Below are 22,611 nucleotides of genomic sequence, written 5' to 3'. Positions count from 1 at the left end.
AGGCAGTGCTCAGGTGTTGCCAGAAGCTGAGAGGGCATACAAGAGAGAGAATCGCTCAGAATTTGCTTTGTTTCTAAATTTTTCCCCCCCAAAACGTATACTGTTGACCTTTCAGTAGCAGCCAATTTACTCTCCTGAACATCTGCACTAATAGGAAGGAGGCTGAGCTGTTACTAACCCCTGCTTTGCTGAGGTCAGCACAAGTCTTTCTCTGCAAATTGATTTGTTTTAAAAGGGAGAAATAAGTCTTACTTACTCTTTCTTTCCTTTTGAAGTTCCCAGGTACCATTTTACAAATAGCAAAGACAATAGGACCAATTTCTTCGTCTGAAGATCTTCTGTCAACTGTTTTTGAATCTGTCTCCAATGCCACTGCCGACACTGAATCATCTCTCACCAGACCTGGTCAGTATTGCACCTGGTATCTGCAAAGTGCGGCATTTAGAATGGTGTCAATTTGGGCTGTGATGGTGCAGTTCAAACACACTTTTTGTTTCACCTTGTCATCAAGTACATTCTGAGAAGCCAAACAATAAAAAGTGAAGCACTGAGTAACTTAGAGCTTCAGACTTTTAGCAAAAACAGTGAGTCTTCATTCTGTTGCCTGTAGTTGTCTTATGCGTTGACCAATGCTGAAACAATTTCATTACAGAACTGCATGGTTAAGCATCTCCTGGAACATTCCTGAATGCATAAAGGAAAAAGACAAATTATTTGAATTAGATGTTTTTATTTTTACTTTTTGTTTATTTTTACTTTTCTTTGTAATATTAGTGAAAATCCTTGAATTAAAAACCTGTGAAGGTGACAAGCTGCTGTCATGCCAAAAGATTGTGCATAGTTAATCCTTTGCCAGACATGAGCATATGTTGATTTGGCTGTTCTTAAATCTGAAGTCGATGGCACTGTGTTTTGTCTGTCCAAATGGACAAAGTTTGTTACAATCTAAAAGGTATTTTAATTAGCAACCAAACTAACTATTACAACCTCTGGTGACAAATGGATCATTTTCTTTTGTATGAGGTACATACTTGGACTATATTCTATTATTACAATAACTGTATTCTTTCTTTTACTTGAAATTCACCCAGGCAGAATTTTTAAGATATGCCATCCTGTGCTGTGGAACACAACACTGCTGTGGGGCAGAGTTTTGGAAAGCATTAATGGGAGTTTAGACCCCAACAATAATTTCAAGGAGTTTGATATTGTCTGCCTTTACATCTTTGAAAATCTCCCCATTGGTTCTCTGCCTAACAGAATACAGGTCCAAGCTCCCGGCAAACCCTGAGCCACCATGGAAATCCATCTGCTTGTATAACAGCAACTCTGAATGACAGCTGTGTGTCTCTGGAAATGAATTTGCTTGTGATAGTGCTGTATTCTTATACAGAGACAGACAGAGGGTGTTCTACAGTTGTATTTTTGCGTAGCCTGAAAAAAAACATGACCTCTGTTGATCAGAGGAGTCATTACAGAATTATCATGCTCTAAAAAAGCAGAATCCAGCTGGTGTAATAGCAGAGTATTAGTCCATCTGTATGTATGGAGTTCACTCCTCCTTGAACAAGTAAACCACCAGATCATAAATCATATTTCTTTAGACATGGGCCACAGGACTAAAGGTTCAGCATCAGGTATTTCAGTGTGCTTGTGTCCTTATGTGTACTTTTTTGGCCTCTGGACCAGAGCAAAGTGAATCCCAAAGACTTCTCTAATCAGACTAATTCATGTCCAGTGCAGATGCAGAGCTGTCTCATCTGCACTGCAATATAAACCTGCTAGCGAAGCTGATGATCTTTGTAAAAGGGTAACTTGACTCAAAGGCTATGGAGGCTCGTCATTCTTCACTTGGGGTGCGTGAACTCAGCTGGGGGGGGGAGTCTGGGAGATGAAAAATTGAAGGGCTGTTTGTGCTAGTCTAAGAAATATTTCTGCGGTCCAAACATGATATTGAAGTTCTCTTACCAAGCATAATCTAATCCACTCCACACAACTCACACGGTGGTTTCAATAAGGAATGAAGTTTTATGACTGGTTTGTAAATCACTAGAAAATTGCGTATATGAAAATGGCTCTAGAATAACACCAGGGTTCTTCATACTACCAACCCAGTGGTTTATATTTCCCACAGTCCAGTTGTGAGCTAATATTAATAACAGTAACAATTACCATTGACAGAGTTCTTAACATCTGTGTCTCCATCAAGATAAAAACAAAGGTGGTGCTTAAGGCAAGATGGAACATAGGAGGCAAAACTCAGGAATCGCGTGCTTGAGATGCTACCAGAAAGCAGTGGCAGTGCTGGAAAAAGAATTCAAGTTGCCTATCTCAAGCACTGAGATGTTACAATGTATTATATATATAATAGGTTCTTCATCAAACTAAATTTGATTATATAGCAAAAAGAAGAGTGAAGTAGCATCAAATACAGGAAGCAAAGCCAGGAGTCTAATGCGCATTTCCCGCTGTAATCGCGCCAATGTATCTGGTGTGTTACAAATAATAAAATCAATGTTTTTTCCAAGAACACAAAATATTAGGTTTTCGTGACTTGGGGAAGGGAACTGCATTGTGTCTGGATGGGTAGTATTTGCATGACAAAAGCTGACCTTTTGTAGCAGGGGAAAGTGAAACAATGCAGTTTCACAAGAGGGCGGTGTAAATGGAGAGCAGAACATCAGCTGGTACAGTGGAAGCCGAACAACATTTTCGTTTGCTCAACAGATTCAATCTTTTCAGTGTTCTACCCACTACTGCAGCTTCCTTTGATGCAAATAAATCCCTCCTCTGCCTCCTTTCAAAGTACAAATCTACTTTGTACATCCTCGCTTTAATTTATTTATCTGGGGGAGCTTAGCTCAGGCACAGCGTCTGTGAAATTCCTGCTTTTTACTGGTAATGACCGTATCTGAAGACATGTAGGGATTATTTGGTTTAGATAATTATTTAATAAGGTTTTCCTAAATAAGTGACAGGAGAGAGAGCAGTAAGAAACCACATTAGGATTCTAATTTCCGCTTTCCATCAATTTTGGAGATTATGTCAACAAAGACCAAGATGTGTTAAAACACACAATGGAAGCTGTCTCATTTGATCATGCATGGGGCCAGAACCTAAATAAGATTTTTAAATGGAGTTTGTCTGTCCAAACAGTTCTGTTGTAAGTGAACAGCCCTCTCTCGATCTTGACATTTTAACAACATGCTGGACTTAAAGAACAAGCACCATGTTTCTCTGACACATCCAGCTTCTGTCTTCACCTTGTTTAAATGTCAGGCAAGTCTTACCAGTCATACATCTTTGTCAGGGTATTTGAGAGTAAAAGGACCTTTCATGTCTGTTACTTTCCCGTTGAGCTGGATTCACACGTGTGCTGTTTAAACGTGAAGTTTATTGGGCTGCAACGTCTTTTTGTGAACAATGACATAGCTATATGGAGACTTCCACCAAGGTCATCCCAAAGATTTGCATTTGATTCTTACCACAAACAGTGGTTTTACCTCAGAATAAGCCCTTGCCTGGGTTTTGATGCCTTTAGGGAATTGGACTGTAAAGAAACTTGCAAGATATTTATTATTACTACACATATTCAGATTTTAGTTTTATTGTGGCATCCTGTATTGTAACTGTTCCAAAACATGTCTGCTCTTTTCTTTTCCAGCATGCACTGCCTTTGGAAGACAAAGAATATAACCCACTTCTTGCAAGTCAGGCAAATTCTAGTTTTACATCCAGGATGTTAATGATGTAAATATTTAAAGAAATTATTCCATTGCAAGATAATTAATCAATATCACATCGACTGCAGTGAATTCATAGTCTGTCACCCTCTTAAATCTCTGTATTGCTTTGATTTTCTTATTTTCAGTCTCCTTGAAGAAAACTCTTGCGATCTGACTTTTTTTCCAGATTGCATGGGAACCAGAGCTCCTTCTTCAGATGAAATTATTAAATTAGCGGAAGCAAATGTCTTTTGGTCAGTTCAGGAACTGGAATGCATGGATGCAGAAACTTTTGACAAGAATGTGGAACTTCTTGGGACTGTCTCTGGTTTTAACAGCTCCCAGCTTGTTGCCTTGAAGGAAAAAGCCAAGCAGGTAACTATCTTGTCTGTGAAGGAAAATTAAATCCATAATTTGATTTGTTGTTATTGAACTATGCAGTTCTAAAATAACTGTGCTATGGCAATGTCACTACTGCTGCAAGAATATCTATTGTTTATCGGAAAAATAATGTGAGACGGTGATACTCTATTGCCCTTGCTTTAGAGTCAACAGGCAAGTAGTTGTGAGCTATGAGCAGCTGAAAAACTTAAGTGCTTTTACTTTTGAATTGCTTTTCAGTTGCTCCTTGCTTTTCTTTCATGAATGAAAGATGAGCAAGCAGTACTACAGCTGTTGATTTGCCTGCTGAGAATTAAGCTCAGTGTGTTAAACTGTTTACATCAATGTTAAATATAGTTTACAGCAGTGTAAAACTCAACTGACTGAAAGAGACTTGTTATTAGCCGAATAAAGCTCGTTCTTCTGCCATCTTGTCATGGGCAGGGACAAACCCATCAGTGGGAAAATCTGGGGAGAGAAGAGACCCGCGTGCATTTAGTCTGTCTTTACTAGGGTGTTACTGGTGAGTGCAAGTTACGGGAAGACAGCAGAAGGACGACCTTTGTCTTTGCCAGTCCGTAGATTCGTGGACAGGCACAAGGCTGTAGTCTCGTCACCACTCCTGCAGCACCGCTGGCACCTCTTTCTTTCAGAGTGCAGCAATGCAGCTCCTCGAGCTCCTCGGGGAGGTCTCTGCCCTGGGCTCAGCCCATACGTGATGCCCATGCTGCAGCAGCAGTGTGGGAGGCTGGGACTAAAGCTTCTCCCTGTCTGGCACTGCAGCGCAGGCTGTGTGCCAGGATACTGAGGGCAGAGTGCTGTGCCGGGTGCTGTTCAGCACGCCGTGCCTAGGGCAGAGCATCAGCGAGGTGTGTGAGCTCCAAGCAGTGGGCAGACGTTGCTCCATCCCTGTTGGTGGTGGTGCACTCCTCCCTGGGGTGACCTCCTCCTGCTGCTGCTTCGTGGTTGCCGGCACTGCCAGGGAACAGGTAGCATCCCCTACATGCTTACATTTCAGCAGGGAAAAGCCTTAGGGTGCAGTAAGACAAGCTGTTTTGTTTGCAGAAAACCCAGAGGTGAAGAGGCTGCCATCCCCAGCCTGTCTTCAGCTTCCAGTCACCAGCATCTGCTGGAGGTTATCTGCTTCTATCTCTGCACAGTTAGCAACTCTGTAATCCTGTTCCATCAAAATGATCCTACATTTTAAAAGTGCTTTTAAGGCTCCATCAGCTCATTCTGACAGAATGAGGTTAGGAAGCATCTACAAGGGCAGTTGGTTGCAAGTAGTACAAGTGCAGATGCTTGGAGACCTGAGGCCTGTGACCTTCGGAGGAAAGCAGGAGCAGGGGACAAGGCACACCTGGGCACCATCTCCTTAAACCAGCAGCTGCAGACAAAGTGGTGTAGCTGACTGATGTTTGGGTGGATAAGGCCAACAGTGTGGGTTTTAGCAGTGAAGCTCAGCTTTTAAAATGCCTGAATTGCAGGTGCTCAAAGAGAAGGGGCACTAACCACATTTCTGAAGGCAGGTGGTGACTCTCTGCAATTCTGTCTCTGCTGCCTTGTTGCAGTAGGACAACAGCCCACTGCATCAAATGCATTCTTCTCAAGACAGCTTTTCTCTGTCAGCACAGACATGTGGGTAGGAAAAGGGGAAAAAAAGAAAAATCCTAGAAGAAATTAAATCCAGTGCTTGTCTGAAATAGTGGGAACTGAAATATTTTACAGCAGTGCAACATAATGGTATACTTACGGAGTGGTATCTGTTGTAGTGAAATTGCCAACAAGGTTAGTACACTCATATCCCAGCTATGTTCAGTTTGAAGATACACAGATCTGTAGTGTTCTGAACAGAAGTATATTCTGTCCGTGTGAGTGTTTGTAAGATTGATTACTCCTAGACAAAGACAGACTTCCTATATATTAATTTGCAAAATACAACATGGTGTTACACTGAACGTGAAGCATGAGAAATCAGACTGTACAGGCAGATCTTTGACATTTTATGCATAATATGCTGCTATATTGTAAACTAAAGGGCATCTGTGATTAAAGGTTTGATTAAGCTAGCTTTAATTTCTCCTAACTTGATTGATTTCCCCTAAAAGAAACTGTGTACTACTCGTGGTCCCAAACTAATTCAGAAAGTCTAGTTATCAGATTGTGTCTTAATGAAAGTAAGAAGCTTAGCTCACTTGTAAGTGGAAGGTTTCCAAGCTCTGTGATAGTAACAGATGTACGGATCTGTAGTCTCTAGGTGAATGAGGACAAAGGAGTGTTTCAGTTTCATGTGTTGTGTTAATTTATATCATGATGGCTGAGATTTCATCCAGCACTGTCAGATAATACTGTTTATGAAGTACTTCAAATTCTGTAGTTTATGACCTAGATCAGACACACATTTTTAACTCCATGTGTTTCATGTATCTGTTAAGCTAGAGAATTAAGAGCTTTAAAATTGGGCTAATGCTTTTTACTATCTATTTTCTTTGGAAAAGATTTAAATTTCCCAGGCTTAGACTCTTTTTCTGTTTCTTTATGACATTGTAAAACCAACATAAAAGATCCTGTGGAAACTCAGTCAGGGGGTACAAATGCAGCAAAGCATCTCTTAAACAAATCCTTAACCTGAGGGTCACAGTTGAGAAGAGCGCCTTGGCAGTCCTGAGGCCGCTCCGTGTTGGATGTGCACATTGGTATGAACAGCAGGTAGTCTGCAACTCTGTGTAAGGAATATCTTATTCTAGATATCTGGCCCTTTATTTTATGCAAGTTGTACAGCTTCGTATGTATCTGAAGATGCCAACACTATTTAGTAGGCAACTGCAGAGATACTTCATCAGCAAGTCCTTACTAGCTTTGACCTTTCTAATTTTTTGAACAGAAGTTAAATTGTAGCTATCCTGAAAATGGAATGAGTATTTCCATGAATCAGACAGCATGAATGATCAGCTTAGCCCAGGACTGGGCTTTTTGTTTTATTTTTCTGTGTGGAGATAGCAGCACAATCGTGTACTAGAAAACTGTCATTTATTGACTGACATAAAGCAAAATTGCTGAATACATGCCGCCTTTAAAGGGAGCTTTTTTTTTTCTTTTTTAATGTATGCCTGTATTGTTCAAGTCATTTCCTCGAGCCAAAACACAGTGTCTTTTTTTTTCTGTAAAGACAACCGGCCATATCTTGAGAGATACTGACCGCTGACTACTGCCTTCTGTCATTTCCAGCTGAATGTAATTGACAGTTCTAGCCTCTGCAAATTCAGCTTTTGATGGACTTTTGTTACTCTTCATTCAGGCAGACCTTTTCCTGAAATCACAATTTTCTCAGGACTGATCTGTGACAGCTTTTGGATCACTGTTACTATATCTCAGATAAAATTAAAAGCAGTGGAACATGTCAGTTGAAATACATTGGTACTGATTTTTACAGAGCTTTACATATTTAACTGTGTACAAACACATTTAAATGATTATATGAGGTTTTTTTAATATTGTACGTGCACAAACTAGAGATCAGTACTTTAGGAACTGGCTATTGTCTATATTACCTGATTCCCTACTTTGATTTCTGTTTTCCTTGTCCATGACTGGGCCAGCATGACTGGTCACAAAAGCAATTTAAAGTCACCACTGCAGCGATTGCAGCTGGTGTAGAAGCCTGGGTAGTCCAGGTGCTGCTGTTGTGGTAGCAGTGTAACAGTGTGGATCTCAGCCCAGATTTGCATTTTTATTGGTTTTAGTGGTACTTGCTCCTACAACACTTCCAGCAGTCCCTGTGCTGACTTAGCAACAATCTCAAGCTGTAAAAATTGCAGCACTTTCAGGTAAACTAACGGTTATTAGTGCAGAACCTTGAAAACCTTCACAATACCCAAGTTCTACCTTTTTGTGTTTAAAAGGGCATACTTTGAGTATTGGGACTTTTAAAAGCAAGGGGTTTGAGAATGGTGTATATAGAGGTAGATTCATAATGATCTAACGAACATTAATGAATTTCTTCTAAAGGTTTGGGGATCGCTGGCAGGCTGGAAGAGTTATCATATTGTTTCCCTGGGCCGCATTGCTCTGGCACTCACCGAACATGAAATCGAAGAGCTGGATTTACATTCTGTCGACACCATTTCTGTCCTTAGTCAGCAAACAGGATGGACTGTTACCCAGGTAAGTGTGTGCTCCTGGTGAAAGGTTCTGGATTCACACCCTTCGGGACTGAACTCCTGGAATCACCTAGGAAGCAGATGCAGCAATCCACACTACTCCCTGCTGCTTGTCTGTGGCTGTGACCCTGGGGAAAGTGGGCAGGTAGGTCAGCACTGCTGTCTGCCTGGCTGCTGGCTTTTTCTGTTGAGGTGGCCAAGAGGACATCAATCACTGTTAATTGTGGTGGTGATGGGTGTATTCTTTAGCACTTGCCCACTAAGTAGTAGAAAGAGGTCAGCAGCTCCTCTCACACTGGCCCCAGAATAAACACTACTGCTAGGAGATACTAGCCCTTCCTAACTAAGAGCGCTCACTGATGAGGTAGTGTGCCCCACAACCCAGCATCCATTGCCCTAGAAGCCTAAGTTATTAGCAGATATGCTCCTCTCAACTTGCTTCCCTTGACTAACTTCTAGTTATGTCAATGGGATTTTCATAATAAGAGTTAAAAGCTTCTATTTGTGTATGCAGATGGCAGCATGTTTCTGACTTTGTGACCCATACCATCAGGACTCCTCGGTTGCACAGATGCTGTCGTGGTGGCAGCCAGCTTTGGCAGAATATCATAAATCTGTTTAATAGTTTCTTGTTCTGAAGAGCACCGTCAGAAGGAAGCACTTGAGAGGCTTTTATACAGTGCTAGTTGGCTTTTGAGGCTTCCTGCTGTCAGTAAGAATAGTTAAAAGAGATTCATCCTGCCTACCTAACTTAAGTTGTCTAAAAATTAGGTGGGTAGTTTAAGCTAGTCATTTGAGGCTCGGAGTTGTGGATAGATTAGGAAATCTTGGAAGATGCTTGTTTCTTTCACTTTGTGTGAAACCCTTTGGAGGATGCCTTGGTGGCAGGCTGAAGCTAGACACACAGGTTTTAAATGGTTAGTTTAGGATGAGCACCATCCTAAATGACTTAGTCTTGCGAAGGCATTCTGATACTAACATCCTACTCATATCTGAAAACTAATCCTAAACACAGGTCACCACCTGTATATGACAAATAAGACAAGACAACCTGACTACTAGAAAAACCAAAAAATTTATATTGATTCCCTTGAGTAATTTATGTTGTCTTTTAGTAATTTAATTTAATTGGTCAGTTTTGCTAGACAACTCAACGACTGTTTCTTCTGGTGAAGTGTTGCCTTGTGACCCGGCAGAAAAGGTACAGAATGCCTTCAAATCATTTGCCCTTGGGAAGTGGTTGTGTAATGGTGTCCTGTTTAAGTGTCACAAATGGGTTGTGACAGTGCTCCTTCTGAAGGCCATGGCAAAACTCCATTTAATTACATTGGGGAGGCATGGGATTTTATGTGGTAAATAGCTTCTGGTAAGATTTTGAGCTTCTAGTAACAAAATTTTCAATTATATTTATTCTGTTCATGGATGATATCTCACTACTTTTGTAGGCAAGATCTGTTTTGCAAGGTTTTCTAGAAGACTCTGGCCAGGCAATCAGTACACTAAAAAGCTTTGATTTAGTTGGATTGGGAGCTATTCTCTGTGCTTTGAACTCCACGGAAATCATGTCCATAAAGACCGCTGAATTCAGGTACTGCATTTAGTACTTAATGAAATATTAACTAGTATTTCAACTGATAAAATTTATTGTGCAGTTTGTTTCTCTTCAAGATTTCCAGAGCCTAAAGTACACTTTTTTACATTTTAAATGCTTTTAGAAAGGCAGTAGCTGTTACGGAAGGCATACACAAGTCGCTTAAAATATATTCTGTTTCAGGTTTCCTCTGCCATTTATATCCCACCGTTCACCTATTGCATTGAGAAACCCGGGTTTTTGCTCAATGTATTAAACATTTGCATGTAGTTTATGTACATGTATTTTAAACTGAAAATGGGTTTACAGTGTTATTACAACAGACTAAGTGTATTCCAGGCATATTTAGTATTGCAGGTAATCGCAGCCTGTAACGTTAACCTTGTTGCCTTTTGCAGTGCTGCTGTTGCAAGAATTGGCCTGTTGTTTTGCAGCACCCCTGTTCTGAGGCAGTTTAAGGTGATGACAGAATCTGTGTTTGGTACCACTACGAGCTGGAACAACTCTGTTTTACAGGAAATTGGTACTATAGCAGGTAACAAAACTCAGACTCCAGGTGGTGATGGTTCTGAAGCAGTTGTTAAGCATTAAGAGACAGGTTAATGTAGCAGTGCATTTTTCTAGACTGGTGAAAGACATTTGTTTGTGAGAGTCGCCTGCAGGGACAGACATCCAGCAATTTCATTAGTGCTATGGAAAAGTGGTGGTATTCTCCATAAGGTTCTATGAATCAGCTCAAACCGACCTTGGGGAGCACAGCCTGAAGTCATTTGGGTCCTGTAAGTTGGAAAGGGTACATCAAAGAGGGCAAAACCAACCAGATTCAGACCCATTCACTATTTGTAAACCATGCTACTACAAGAGGTGCTGTACTGGGTCAGAGTGATGCTCTAGCTGACCAAGCACCCTGCATCCAACAGTGGGATAAATGGGCTGCCCAAGGAAGAGCAAAAGAGCAGAGTTAGCCTGGAGTGATACTTTTCCACAGTGTTCTCACAGCCTTGGGGACTTCCTGAGCCAGAGGTCACACACAGTTTTGTTCATGGATTATTTTTTTTTCCCCCATGGTCATTTAACTGCACATTGAACTCTCAGAAATTTTAGCATCCGCTGTGCCTGAGGCAATGATTCCATGCTGTAAATGCCTAATGGGTGAAGAAGTAACTCCCATTGCATGCTTATGCTCCCTGATCTTGCATCAGAAGAGGCTGTGAACAAGCATTCCCTAATAACACTGTTTACAATTTTATTGATTTTTACCATTGTCTCTTTTCCAAAATAAAGTAACTCAGGTAGAGTACATTCCATACCAATGATTAAGGTCAGATGATTTCTAATGTTGGAATATAATGAAAGAAACAAAACAAAACCAGAACCAGTATCTCTCCATAAAGCACTGGAGTAAACCATTTATTAGATACTTTGTATAAATGCTTAGAATTTGTATTAGCTTAAAAATAAATCTAATAAAAAAATACTAACTTATTTTTGTTCCTATTGTGGGGGGGGTTTAGGTGGTTTGAATGAGGATGAATTAAAAGCTTTTGATAAAAACTTGATGCCGTATTTCCAGCCAACAGCAGTAAGACGTATACCTCCTGAAATTTTCCAAGTAAGAGCCTGATTACTGAAGAAGTAACCAAATTGCTATTGGTTTTACTCTACTATAAATAAACTGCAGCAGAGTTATAGTTTGGGTTTGGGTTTCAGCAAGAATATTTCTCTGTTCTGTTAAGTGAGAAGCTGTCAAGGATCTGAAGCATTAACTTACAGCTATATCATCTGTATTTGTGATGCCCATAAAATACGCTAGACAACCTTTATTCTTCAGACTGCATCCCAAGGAAAAAGCAAAGATCTAGGGTCAGAAAGCAGGGAGTGGGCACTCTTTCATCCATCACTGTATTTAGACCTGAGCTTTCTTCTCTGTTTATTAACATTTGCAAGGATGTTCTCTGTTGACTATGTAAGAGCTTTTTTATTATCCTAAAATCTGGCAACATTCTCCTGAGTTAGCTCTGGAAAACAGATTGTACAGGCAGATACAGATCGGAAAGGAATTATATCTAATTAGAGCAGTTCTGAATGTGGACCAGAAATTAGAACATGGATCTTGAGATCGTTGCCCCAGACTTTATTTGACTTAGTGACAAGATTAATATTCTGCCTAGGCTGGTCTCTTTCAGCTGCTGGGGCAAGCAATGTACTTATGGATAGATGAGCTAAACAGATAGTTAACTGTGTCAGCTTCTGTAAAAGGGAAAAACTCCTTGAACACTGTTCTGCACAGTACCACTGACAGTTTAGATAAGCCTGAAATGTCCTTAGGAAAACTATTTCTTTGAAAAACAAATCTTGTAGAATTTATTTTAAATAGTGTACATTTTTGTTAGTAAAGTGCGTTAAGTAGAGGCTTAATACAAAATTTCGGGGCCTGTAGGCATTCACATAAGTTTACTCAATTTAAAATATCACGCCGTTTGGCAGACAATGGAAAATCGAGAAATGTTTGCTCCATTGTCTGACCTCCTTGAAAGGGGAATTTAGTCTTTCTAAAGTAGAACCTGGATATAAATTGTTGCAGCAAAGAAAGCTTGTTGTGTAGGAGGGCTAAAATTCTTGTGACTGCAGAATGTTAACTAGAATCAAAGCAATCCAGCATGCTCAATGCATGCAGGCTTTACAAACTGGTTAATTGCTATGTGATATAATTACTGTGAGATTATGATTGCCATGTTTCATTTTTAAACACAAGGTTTAATATGACCAAACTTGGAAGATTTTCAATCTAAAAGAGAAAATTGAATAATGAGGTTAAAGCATGGGTTTGTTTCATCTCACTGTTCTGTTGCTAACTATAATCAAAGGTCAAACAGGTTCAAGTGAGGTTACTTGGGAGCAAATCTAAGAGGAAATAAATGAAAACACAAGAGGATGCACATTGTCATCAGTCTTTGAACAAATCAGAGAAGGAATGGCTGGAAAATTAAACTCTAGCAATATACTGAAGAAGTGTCCCAACACAGTGTCAGCATAGAAAGCTTCTCAAGCTGTCAGATCCCAGCAGCAAAGAGAAGGTGAAAGATAAATGAGTGGTCAGTGAAGTAAATGAATGCAGAGGATTTTTTCTAAGCTCTGTTGAGCTCTTTTATAGCAATGCTTTGTCGAAGGCTACTTCCCTTTATTCGAAATCTAAGACAGTGATGACTTTTGATTCCTTACCTGCTGTATATAATTGACAGCCTAAACCAATTTTTTCTGGGTTTTATTCCTCCTAGGCATTGTCCTCGGAACAGATAGCAAACCTGGGCCCTGAAAATGCTGCCGTGGTTACCAGATCACAGCGTGAGCATCTGGATGCATCACAGCTCCAGAGCCTTCAGCTGGCGCTGGATGGAGCCAGGACAAGCACCCTAGAGTCACCAGATGGTGCAAGCACTACCCAGGCAGGTCACACCCCAGCTCCAAGTGGTGAGTAGAGTCACTCCCTCCTCCTGCTTAGCCAGGAAGGACACACACACACACACACCAGTGGGGTAGATGGTCTTGCAGCATCCACCAGGATCAGACCTGTATTTTGAAGGTGTGCTACAGTGAATTTTCTAATCAGCTTTTAAATTTATGCCTCAAATCACACGCATGACCAAAAAAACCAGTAAGGTTCCTGTTGGATTTACCCACAGCAAGAGGTAATGTAGAAAGACCGTCAGATGGCATTAGCAGCTACGTGCTGCTAGTAGCATTACGTTATGCTAAGCACTAGCTTGTGTAAAATGTAGTCTGAAACAGCTTTCCCCTCTCCTTTCCAATATTCTTTGCCTAAATTTAGGGCAGGACTGTCCATCTCTAGACCTTCAGATCACAACCTTTATCTGCAGCAGCAATGTGTTTGCAGAGCCACAAGTGGGAAAGGAAGGTAGCACTGGGGTGGATTAGCATCTTTATCCAAACTGTAGGACCCCCTTGGACAGTTTTTCCTGCTGTTCCCATCCTGTCTGAAATTAAAGCCTATTAGTACCTATGCTTCACTGGTTTAACATTTTATTTCTCCATATTGCAGTTTATACTGGGCAAGTTGTCCCAGCAAGTATGCTAATAGACATTTTACAATGAGTGAGAGTTTGCACATAGGCAAGCCGACGTTGAGAACTTAACCCTATCAGACAGAAAATATTGTTGTTTCCAGTGACTCAGTGAGGTATAAGCTGTTGAAGAAGAGAGGCATGTTGAGGTGCTAAAATAGGAGTAAGGGGGACTAAATTGCTATGATGCCCTTGCTGGAATTAGAGCAGACCTTCCTAGAAGCACCTGAGCGGTGCTCTCAGCCTAGCTCCCTGCACGTATGACCTGTTCCCTCTGTAGATATGTCACAGGGAGGAGTCTTCTGGATAGAGATCACCTGAGTTCTTGAGCTTCTTCATTATCCCTCTCTCAAGTGAGTACCACCCCTCTGAAACGCTTCTCTTCAGAGCTGTGTATGTCAAACTGGAAGTGACCATTCTGACCAGGGTCATCTTTTGAGCAGCTGAATGTAATTAGGATTCTAATGTTGGACGTGCTGCACCTCTTCGGGGTGGTGTAGGTAAGACTGTACTAGATCTGAACTGTATCGTGACACTAAGACGTAATGCTTTCTGCTTTTCAGGCGCTCCTTGTTTGAGTAGCTTTGGCATCTGGTTGTGCTCTGTGTTTACACTGCACCTGCCTTTCTGAATCCACGGCTGTTAAGTTTGAGGTGAGTTTCAGTAAGAGGTAGCTCTATCACAGAAACATAGGTCACCTGGAACAGTGAAAACCATCAGGGTGAAGGACTGTGGGGACCCCGTTCCTGCTTTGAATACAGAGAGAACAGTTTCTGAACAATTTTTCTGTATTACAAAGGTGTCTTGTACTTCTGTTAAACTATCTTAGAATCTAATCAGTGGGAAAGCACTTTATCTTATCTTTAGTGTAAAGCCAGCCTTAACAAAAGTATATTTAAAATTCCATGTAACACCAATCTATTACTGCATTGTTTCTTGCCATGTTGTTGGTATTAATCTGTATTTTGCCTGTTCCAGTCTATTGATAAGAATTTATTCCCTGACTGCTTTTATAATCTCCAGTTAAAAGCACGTTGCCATTAACTTTCATTGGATTTTACCATTTTGACAGGCTAAAAATTAACGACAGCACTGGTGGGTTTAAGGTGTAAAGTCCAATTAAGCACACTAAATGCTTAAGTGTCCTATTTAGTCTTTAACACTGCAAATCAAGGTATGTCAAAAGACTTGATATTTTTCTTTGCTTTTTGATTTTCAGTGTCCTGGAGCTTACAGAGGAGATGCTAGAGATAAAGAGTTGCAGCTCAGCATGAATAGTAGAATCAAGAGGAGGCTCCGAGATGCCCGAGTGCAAAGTAGTTAATTTCTTAAAAGCAACACCTCCATCTGCCATCATGATGTGAAGTGTCCCCTTTCCTTACCTTTACTATTAACAAGTAACACAGTGTCCCTCCAAACTTCAGACAAATTTCAAACTGGAAATGGCTTACTGGTCTCATGAGAAAGTCACTGAAAGATAGGCTTATGTGTTAGGGAGGACCCTGAATGACCTAGGGGACAGGTAGCAGGTGACTGTTATTTGAAGGCTGTCGAATTGTACCCAGTGCTTTTTACATTGGCTAATTTGGTCACACTTGTTTTCATCTGTTGGATTTTCTTCTTATACTGTGAGTGTTCACTGCTCTGGTCAGAGGCTATTTTTCTGTGTGAGGTAGTAAAAACCATATTAAAAATTACTGCTGTTGCAATAAAATAACTGCATCTCTGGGCTGCTGGTTTAAATGCTGCTCAGATAAGAAGTAATGACACGTTCTTCTAAGCATCTGTGAAAAATGTAGTTCCCTGTGACCATATGTATTTGACACAGAAGGCAAATGCACCATGGAAACCTGCTTGTGTTCATCATGAGATAGTCCCTTCACTTCAGGCGGGGTTGAAGCATACACCTGGCAGTAGTAAGGGAAAACTGTTCACTGGGTCTGCATACTACTAGGACTGTCAAGCCAGTACGTTCCACAAGCTGTATAATAACTAATGTTTCATAATTATAAACCACAAATATTTTCATGTGTTTTATCAACATATGGCTTACGTGTTTAATGTTTTTCATGCTGTGCCTGAGTATTTAAACAGTGGAAAAAAAAGAGACATTAAAAATCCTCTGCATGTGAACACACATTTTGATGTCATTCAACATGATTTTATACCAAGAATGCATGATACAGTTTTCCATTTTGCCATTGCAAAGGTCTTTTATCTTTCCTAGAGTAAAAAGGGCAATGCCTAGACTTAAAAGTTTAGCTTTTTCATTTAGAGCTGTACTGTTGTAAATGCCTTTAAAACTTTTGGTTTTCTTTCTTTATGGCAAACATTACATCTAGCTTCTCGGCACTGAAAGCAGAATTGAAATTTTGCTACAGGTGGGGAAACAATAGGAGTGGGGCTCAGAGGGAGGGCTGGAAGGAAGAGGCTCGCTGCTTTTGCTGCTGCTGGGGAAGGGTGAATGTTAGCTGTTGCTGCTGTTGGTAATAACAGCTTCCACCACAGTCCCATATATTCTGTAATTCCTGCAGCAGCAGGAGCCAACCCGATTTTCAGGGCTCTGTTATTGGCGAAGTAGGCAGTGAGAGCATGGCTGGTTTTCACCCCCTTCTGCTCCCTGTCCCCCTTTAGCAATCTGCTGCTCTCGGAATTGCCTTTGCCTATAACTAACCCTGGCAAGCGTGACATGATGTTACAGATAACAGTATGTGCTTTAGTTTTGCATTTTATGAGCAAAGAACTACTATGGCTGTGAACTGCCTTGCACCTCATTCTCTAATTCTAAAAGATTCCAGCTTTTTCTGCTGCATTTCCTTTTCTGCCTGTAAACAGTAGATTGCGACATTTATTTAAAAGGAAAAAAAAAGTTTTATCAATCCCAGCAAATACATGCAAAGGCCCACTAAAACCGAAAAATGCTTCAATGGATCAAATATGTTATAAAGATTTATCTGTTTTTTCACATTAAAAAGTTCTGCCTCATTTCGATGTGAGAGTACTAAAAGGATGTTTGATTTCTAGAAACTGCCTGACTTGAAATCTGTGTGCACTTCAGTGAAGATGCAGGAGAGTATTTTCATAGTCAAGAAGACAGTCAGCATTTCCAGTTCAGCTGTTTAAGTCAGATACGTGACTTAGTATACCAAGCACTTCAAAAAAATCTATATGAGCTGAAAATGATCTTCTTCTGTCAATGTACCTGGGAGTGATTCCGTCTGCAATTATCTGAGTCAGAGTTTAGCTTTTAATTGGAGCAGGAGTGAGCTCTTTGTATTGTGCCATCTGTGCTGTAATTTTTCAAGCACAAGTGCTTTTAAATAGCTGAACTCCTTGATTATTTATTTATTTTATTAAATTAATAATTATGTTAATAACTTTGGCATTGCATGTACATTTGGTCAAAGACATATCTGTTTCTTACAAGAGTAGTGTAGGAAGGGTAAATGTGGAGCATGCACTTAATGTTGTACTTCATGGTGAGATTACAAATCCTACTCTATTCATAAGATGGTGTAAGCATCTTGGATGGTGAGTATTGTAGAAAAGCAATTTTATTTTTGCCGATGTACCTCTTGTAAAGGTCACTGATGGAAAAACCCATTCTACAAAAACTGATTCATGAGATACCTCCCTCAAAAATGTTGAAACTGAATTTCTGTGGGAAGAATAAATGGAAAGGAGAGAAGGAGATGGAGAGCACTAGTATGCATGGTATGTAATCCACTATGTAACCTGCTATCCATTCATGATCTAGCACACTTCCATTGCTAACAGGAAGCTGAAACCTGTACCCTTCCCTTTTTACTCCTGTGAAGCAAACCACGAAACCCCTTGATGCAGGCATCCATGCATAGGATACTGCTAGTCCTATGGATCTGTCCCCTGTGCATATGTATATTACATACAAAGTGCACATTGATCACTTTCACTGGAATGCATTCATGGGAAAAATGTCCTGCAGTCCGTCTCCTTTCACACCATCAGGATTTTGGAGAAGGATATACTAGAGAGAGATGTTGTGTAAAGATTTCTTTGATCCTTAAAAGAAATGTTGCTGTTTGTTGTAGGTGTGGGTAACACTTGTCTAAACTAAGCTTAATTTTTCCTATATCCTTTTAGTTCTAACATTTATATTTGAAAATGAAAAAAAAAATCAGATTAATGCATAAATCTGCTGCTGAATATATATCATGACAATCATTTTCTTATCTGCATACTGTGAGAATTGCAGCTCTTCTCTCCACTTGTCGCTACCCAGATGGTTGCTAGGCACTGCCGTACATGCTGCAAGATACGCATCCGACTGTTAACAGCCTGACATAACTGGTGTAGGCCTAGCTCTTCTGAGTGTTGTGAACCATGTGACAGCTGCCCCTGTCCAGCACTATGCACGAGGAGGTATTTAATTAATTTGATTGGATGTAGGATTCTTAAGGTGTTAACAGACAGGAAGAAATACTTGGTTGGCTTATTCTTTCAGTGCCTGACACCTTTATATTCAGAATCATGTTTAGAAAAGAGAAAGGGGCTGCTAGTTCTGTCTGGATCACCAACAGAGAAAATATGCCTACCACCTGGTACTGAGGAAATGCCATGTTTATGGTATCTTGAAATCCCTGAAGAAAAGAAAACAACTACCCATCCACAGTGTCTGAAAACAGTCCCTGTTAAAGCAGGTTTTGTACAGTACATGCAATGTTTGACTCCCAGTGATCTTAATCTGTCACATCAGAGCTAACCAACTCCTATCAGTGTGAGACTCTACAGATACTTTTGTTGTTTTTTTTAAAAAGCATCCTTCCTTAATTTTAAGCAGCCCTTTATGCTTCTGTATAATCTGCTGGAATATTCCAGAGGCAATTACGTACTGTGTTATGGTGGATTTAACTTACCACTTGACTGCTGCACCTATTTTACAGTCACCACCACCCAATTTAATTTCCCATAATGGATTGCAGCCCCATCATATTAGACTGGGACCTTGTTAGGGTCCCGCTGTCTGCCCATGTTGAAGCAGATGTGAGATGTGCCTCCCAGGTGTGCCAGCCAAACGTACCTGGGGTTGCGGAGGAGGTCTGACTAACTCCAGTGACACTCACAAATAAGCAAGGAATAGAACGGTCGCCTGAAATGTGTCACTTGTCAGGTAATCCCATAGTGCTGGCCATAGCGCACTTGCTGGTATTCTGGCTCTTACTGTGTTGCAGTTATAGATACCACATGCTGCTTCTGAGTCTGCAGAGTCAGTTATGGCATATCAGTCGAGGAACGGGAACTCGTTAAGCTCTGGTACCTTGTTCGCTTCTGATAGGCAGTCTTCCTTAGAAAGTAGAAATTAAATTTCAAATAATCTCTTCCTCTTCTTCCCCTTCCCCCCCCCACCAAAAAAAAAAAAAAAAAAAAAAAGCTGATATTCTAGGCCGGTACACAACTTTAAGCAGTGTGGTCTCTTTATCTCAGTGAAAATGTTTTTGGCAAGTATGAGGTTTTGGTTGGTTGGGTTTTGGTTGGTTTTTTTTTAAAGTAAGATCTGTAGATACATGGGCCTAAGGAGGACTAAGAACCTTGTTTTACTCCTTTACAGTTCTGATGAGTAGAATGTTATGTCCTGTGTCATATGATGCTTGCTCCACTGCTGTTGAGGTGAGGGATCCGACTTCCCTTTCCAGGGAAAAAACAGGAAGGAAACTGGATAGAAAAGACAGGTCTGCAAAGAATAAACACAAACTGCAGTGTAAGTTAAATTTCTTTTATTGGTATCCCAGAACATCTGAAACTGCACCTTAGAAACAGTATTTTGTGCACTGTTATACAGCATGCTTTTAAAAGTGCAGATAAATGACAAACCTTTCAGAGAACAAAATAAATCTGTATACCATCCAGGTATCAAGAACTTCATATTTTAGTAAAGTGTCTGATCCATTATCAGACTATCTTTGCATATCGTATCTACTCGGTCCCTGAACAGAGAAATTATGAGACTAGCTCATACACCCCACCTGACCTTCTGGTATCAGGACCTGTAGCAGTTTTGTACCATAGGATATTTTTATCAAAATTCACATCTGGTTCTTTAATTGTACCCAGAAATAGGTATCTAAAAATGGATTACATTTTTTCTGCAACAAATAGGAGGCAGCCCCATGTCCATCTATCTCTTCCTGCCCCTTCCTGTTCAGCATGGGTCTGCTTTCCCAATCCGGATTAACGAGAGGATATTCTTGCCCTCATGATGCAGGAACACAAGGCATGTTCGCAGCTTACAGTCCAAGTGACTATACATTGGAGCATTAAATGGAGGAGCTGGGACTGCTGGATTTCTTGCTTTGCCGGCAACAGTGCAACATTTATTTTCTAGTGTTTTAACTGCTATTAATTAGCCTTTAAAATATTTAACAGCATCTCACGTAATATCTTGTGATCTTCTCTTTGGGGAACAAGGAGAAAAGAAAGACAGGCCAGGAGTAAATTCCTAGAGGACAAATATGAAAATAGTGGAAAATAGTAATCTTGTCACAAATACAGCAGGATAATATTTTCTAGTACTCCCTTTCCCCAATAATTTTAAACTGTTGTATAGAAAGGAACTGTATTAATTTATCAAAGAATAGCCATTGCTACATTTAAAATCATGTGTTGGTTTGATGCACAAGCTGAAGCTGCCCTAGGTTACCTTTAACTGGGGCCTGACGTGTTTCAATATTTAATCAGATGTCAAAAAACAACTTAGATCACAAACAAGGTCTGAACGTATCCTGCATGAACTGAAAAAGGGGTTGAGAGAGAAGGGATGTCAGCTCTCTGCCTTTAATGTATCTATTGAAACAGATTCCAGATATGCATCTGTCCATGTTTTTATTAGCTACTTTTGTTCCAATATTCATCCTTTTAGAAGTGTTTACATCTAACATACTAAATGTACGTATTTCAATCAAGCCTGTGTCAAACAGCTGATCTGGCTAGTTCAGCCAGTGCTCTTTAAAACATACCTTCTGTGTTCAGACCTTACTGTTACACTTGTGTATAGTGACAGAAGTGCCACAGCACTGCAACCGCAGAAGTCATACTTAACGTAGTTGCACTTTCTCCTCCACTGCTGCAGTCTATACCATGACGTGGGGAGCTCTGTCGTCTTCAGTACAAATTCTCAAATTACTGGATTGGGGTTAGGAACCTCAAGTAAGTTATCCTCAAGTAAGCAACTTGCTGGTAATTACATCAAATGTTATTTGATGACTAAAGTTATTCAATAGCTTTTCAAAGTTGCACTTTCTCCTCCACTGCTGCAGTCTATACCATGACGTGGGGAGCTCTGTCGTGTTCAGTACAAATTCTCAAATTACTGGATTGGGGTTCCTAACATGTATCCTCAAGTAAGCAACTTGCTGGTAATTACATCAAATGTTATTTGATGACTAAAGTTATTCAATAGCTTTTCAAAATAATTAGTCTATTAGAGTTCAAATCTATTGAACTTTTCAAATGTCAACATATAACCTCTTCTCTTGGGGCACTGTAAGATAAGAGGTCCTGTGGAATGTGTCAAGGAGTTGTATTGCTGTATTTGTAAACAGTGATTTAAGCAGACAGGCTTTGATTCTTAATCTCTGAAAATAAGTAAATCTGTTTCTGTCACACTGTGGGTACTTATTAAAAAAAAGATAAGCTTGATAGGAGGTACTAATCAGTTTCCTTTTCTTTCAGGAAATGTGTAAGCCCTTTAAAGATTTTAAAGTTTATGCTACAATTTAAACAAGAAAATGAAAAGATTGGTTAGGTTCTTTTTCATCAGTTTTCAAGCAATACATAACCTTCTGCTGCAGGAAATTCTCTGCAGATGGTTGTGTACATCGTTCTGAAACAGTAAAGTCCTCGTGCTATTTCCTCAAACAGGGTGTGAAATGATGCGAACCATGAGATTTTTAAGAAGTAACTTGCTATAAAAAAGCAAAGCACCGCTGTTGAGCTGGGATAACCCGTTACCTATTTTCCGCAGTCCTTGGAAATCATATTCCTGTGGGGCTATTCCCACCGTGCTTTATTTTGCTGGCTGTCGGCTGCAGAGCGCTGGGGGTTGGGGCCCGGCCGGGGCGGGAAAGCCGTCCCTCACGGCGGGGGCTCCAGGCAGGGCTGGGCGCGGCGGGGGAGGAAGGCTACCGGGAACGCCTCGCCGCTGCAAGGGGCGATTCCTGGTCTGCCGGGAGGTTTGCCTGCTCTGGGGCTACTGGGCACCGATCAGTTAGCTGCTCGTTTTCACAAAACACGCCAACAGCTATTAAATACCAACTGCTCCGGTAGGCGAACGTCCGACGGCTGCACTACCGGCCGGGGCCCGCTGCCGGGACCCGCCCGCGCCGCCCCAGCTGTTCTCCGCTTCCAGCCGGTTAACAAAGGCCTCGAATTTATTCATCCAAAAGGGCTTGTGAAGAGTTAACGGCGAGACGGGGGCCGGGGCCTACTCGGCGCGGCGCGCGAGCGCGCGAAGCCCGCGCTTCCCTGCCCCGGGCGCGGCGGGGAGCCAGGCCCCGTCAGCGTTGGGCCCGGACGGGCCGGTGCCCTCGGTGCCGGGGGCGGGAGGGCTGAGGGAGCCCGTGGGCCGCCCCCGCCCCCGGCCCGGCACCCGCCCGAAGGCCCGCGGCCCCGCCACCCCAGTCAGGAGGCGGCGCGGG

At 41.1% G+C, this 22,611-nt stretch overlaps 1 protein-coding gene and 1 long non-coding RNA gene across 9 annotated transcripts in view; one reads left to right on the top strand and one right to left on the bottom strand.

Moving 5' to 3' along the window:
• OTOA (otoancorin) overlaps positions 1 to 16,072 on the top strand; it is a 40,864-nt gene extending 24,792 nt beyond the window's left edge. For 7 of the 8 annotated variants that reach the window (XM_037383790.1, XM_037383788.1, XM_037383794.1 and 4 more), the window contains 9 exons: positions 276 to 405; positions 3,913 to 4,100; positions 8,115 to 8,270; positions 9,712 to 9,854; positions 10,256 to 10,392; positions 11,372 to 11,469; positions 13,136 to 13,328; positions 14,503 to 14,592; positions 15,159 to 16,072. In XM_037383790.1, coding sequence (XP_037239687.1) covers positions 276 to 405; positions 3,913 to 4,100; positions 8,115 to 8,270; positions 9,712 to 9,854; positions 10,256 to 10,392; positions 11,372 to 11,469; positions 13,136 to 13,328; positions 14,503 to 14,570 — 1,113 coding nt within the window. In that variant the 3' untranslated portion in view covers positions 14,571 to 14,592; positions 15,159 to 16,072. Of the gene's footprint in view, positions 1 to 275; positions 406 to 3,912; positions 4,101 to 8,114; positions 8,271 to 9,711; positions 9,855 to 10,255; positions 10,393 to 11,371; positions 11,470 to 13,135; positions 13,329 to 14,502; positions 14,593 to 15,158 lie in introns of those variants that run through there. The other variant, XM_037383793.1, reaches the window with a different exon arrangement.
• A 3,381-nt stretch (positions 16,073 to 19,453) lies between these two features.
• Positions 19,454 to 22,604, bottom strand: LOC119146310. The gene is made up of 2 exons (XR_005103699.1): positions 21,926 to 22,604; positions 19,454 to 20,414 (listed from the first exon to the last, which is right to left on the bottom strand). It is a non-coding gene; the product is annotated as an uncharacterized LOC119146310 (long non-coding RNA).
• Between the last annotated feature and the right edge of the window lie 7 nt (positions 22,605 to 22,611).

This window comes from Falco rusticolus, chromosome 4 (assembly GCF_015220075.1).
Source record: "Falco rusticolus isolate bFalRus1 chromosome 4, bFalRus1.pri, whole genome shotgun sequence".
Lineage (NCBI taxonomy): Eukaryota > Metazoa > Chordata > Aves > Falconiformes > Falconidae > Falco > Falco rusticolus.
This window is presented reverse-complemented; position numbering and strand designations above follow the sequence as displayed.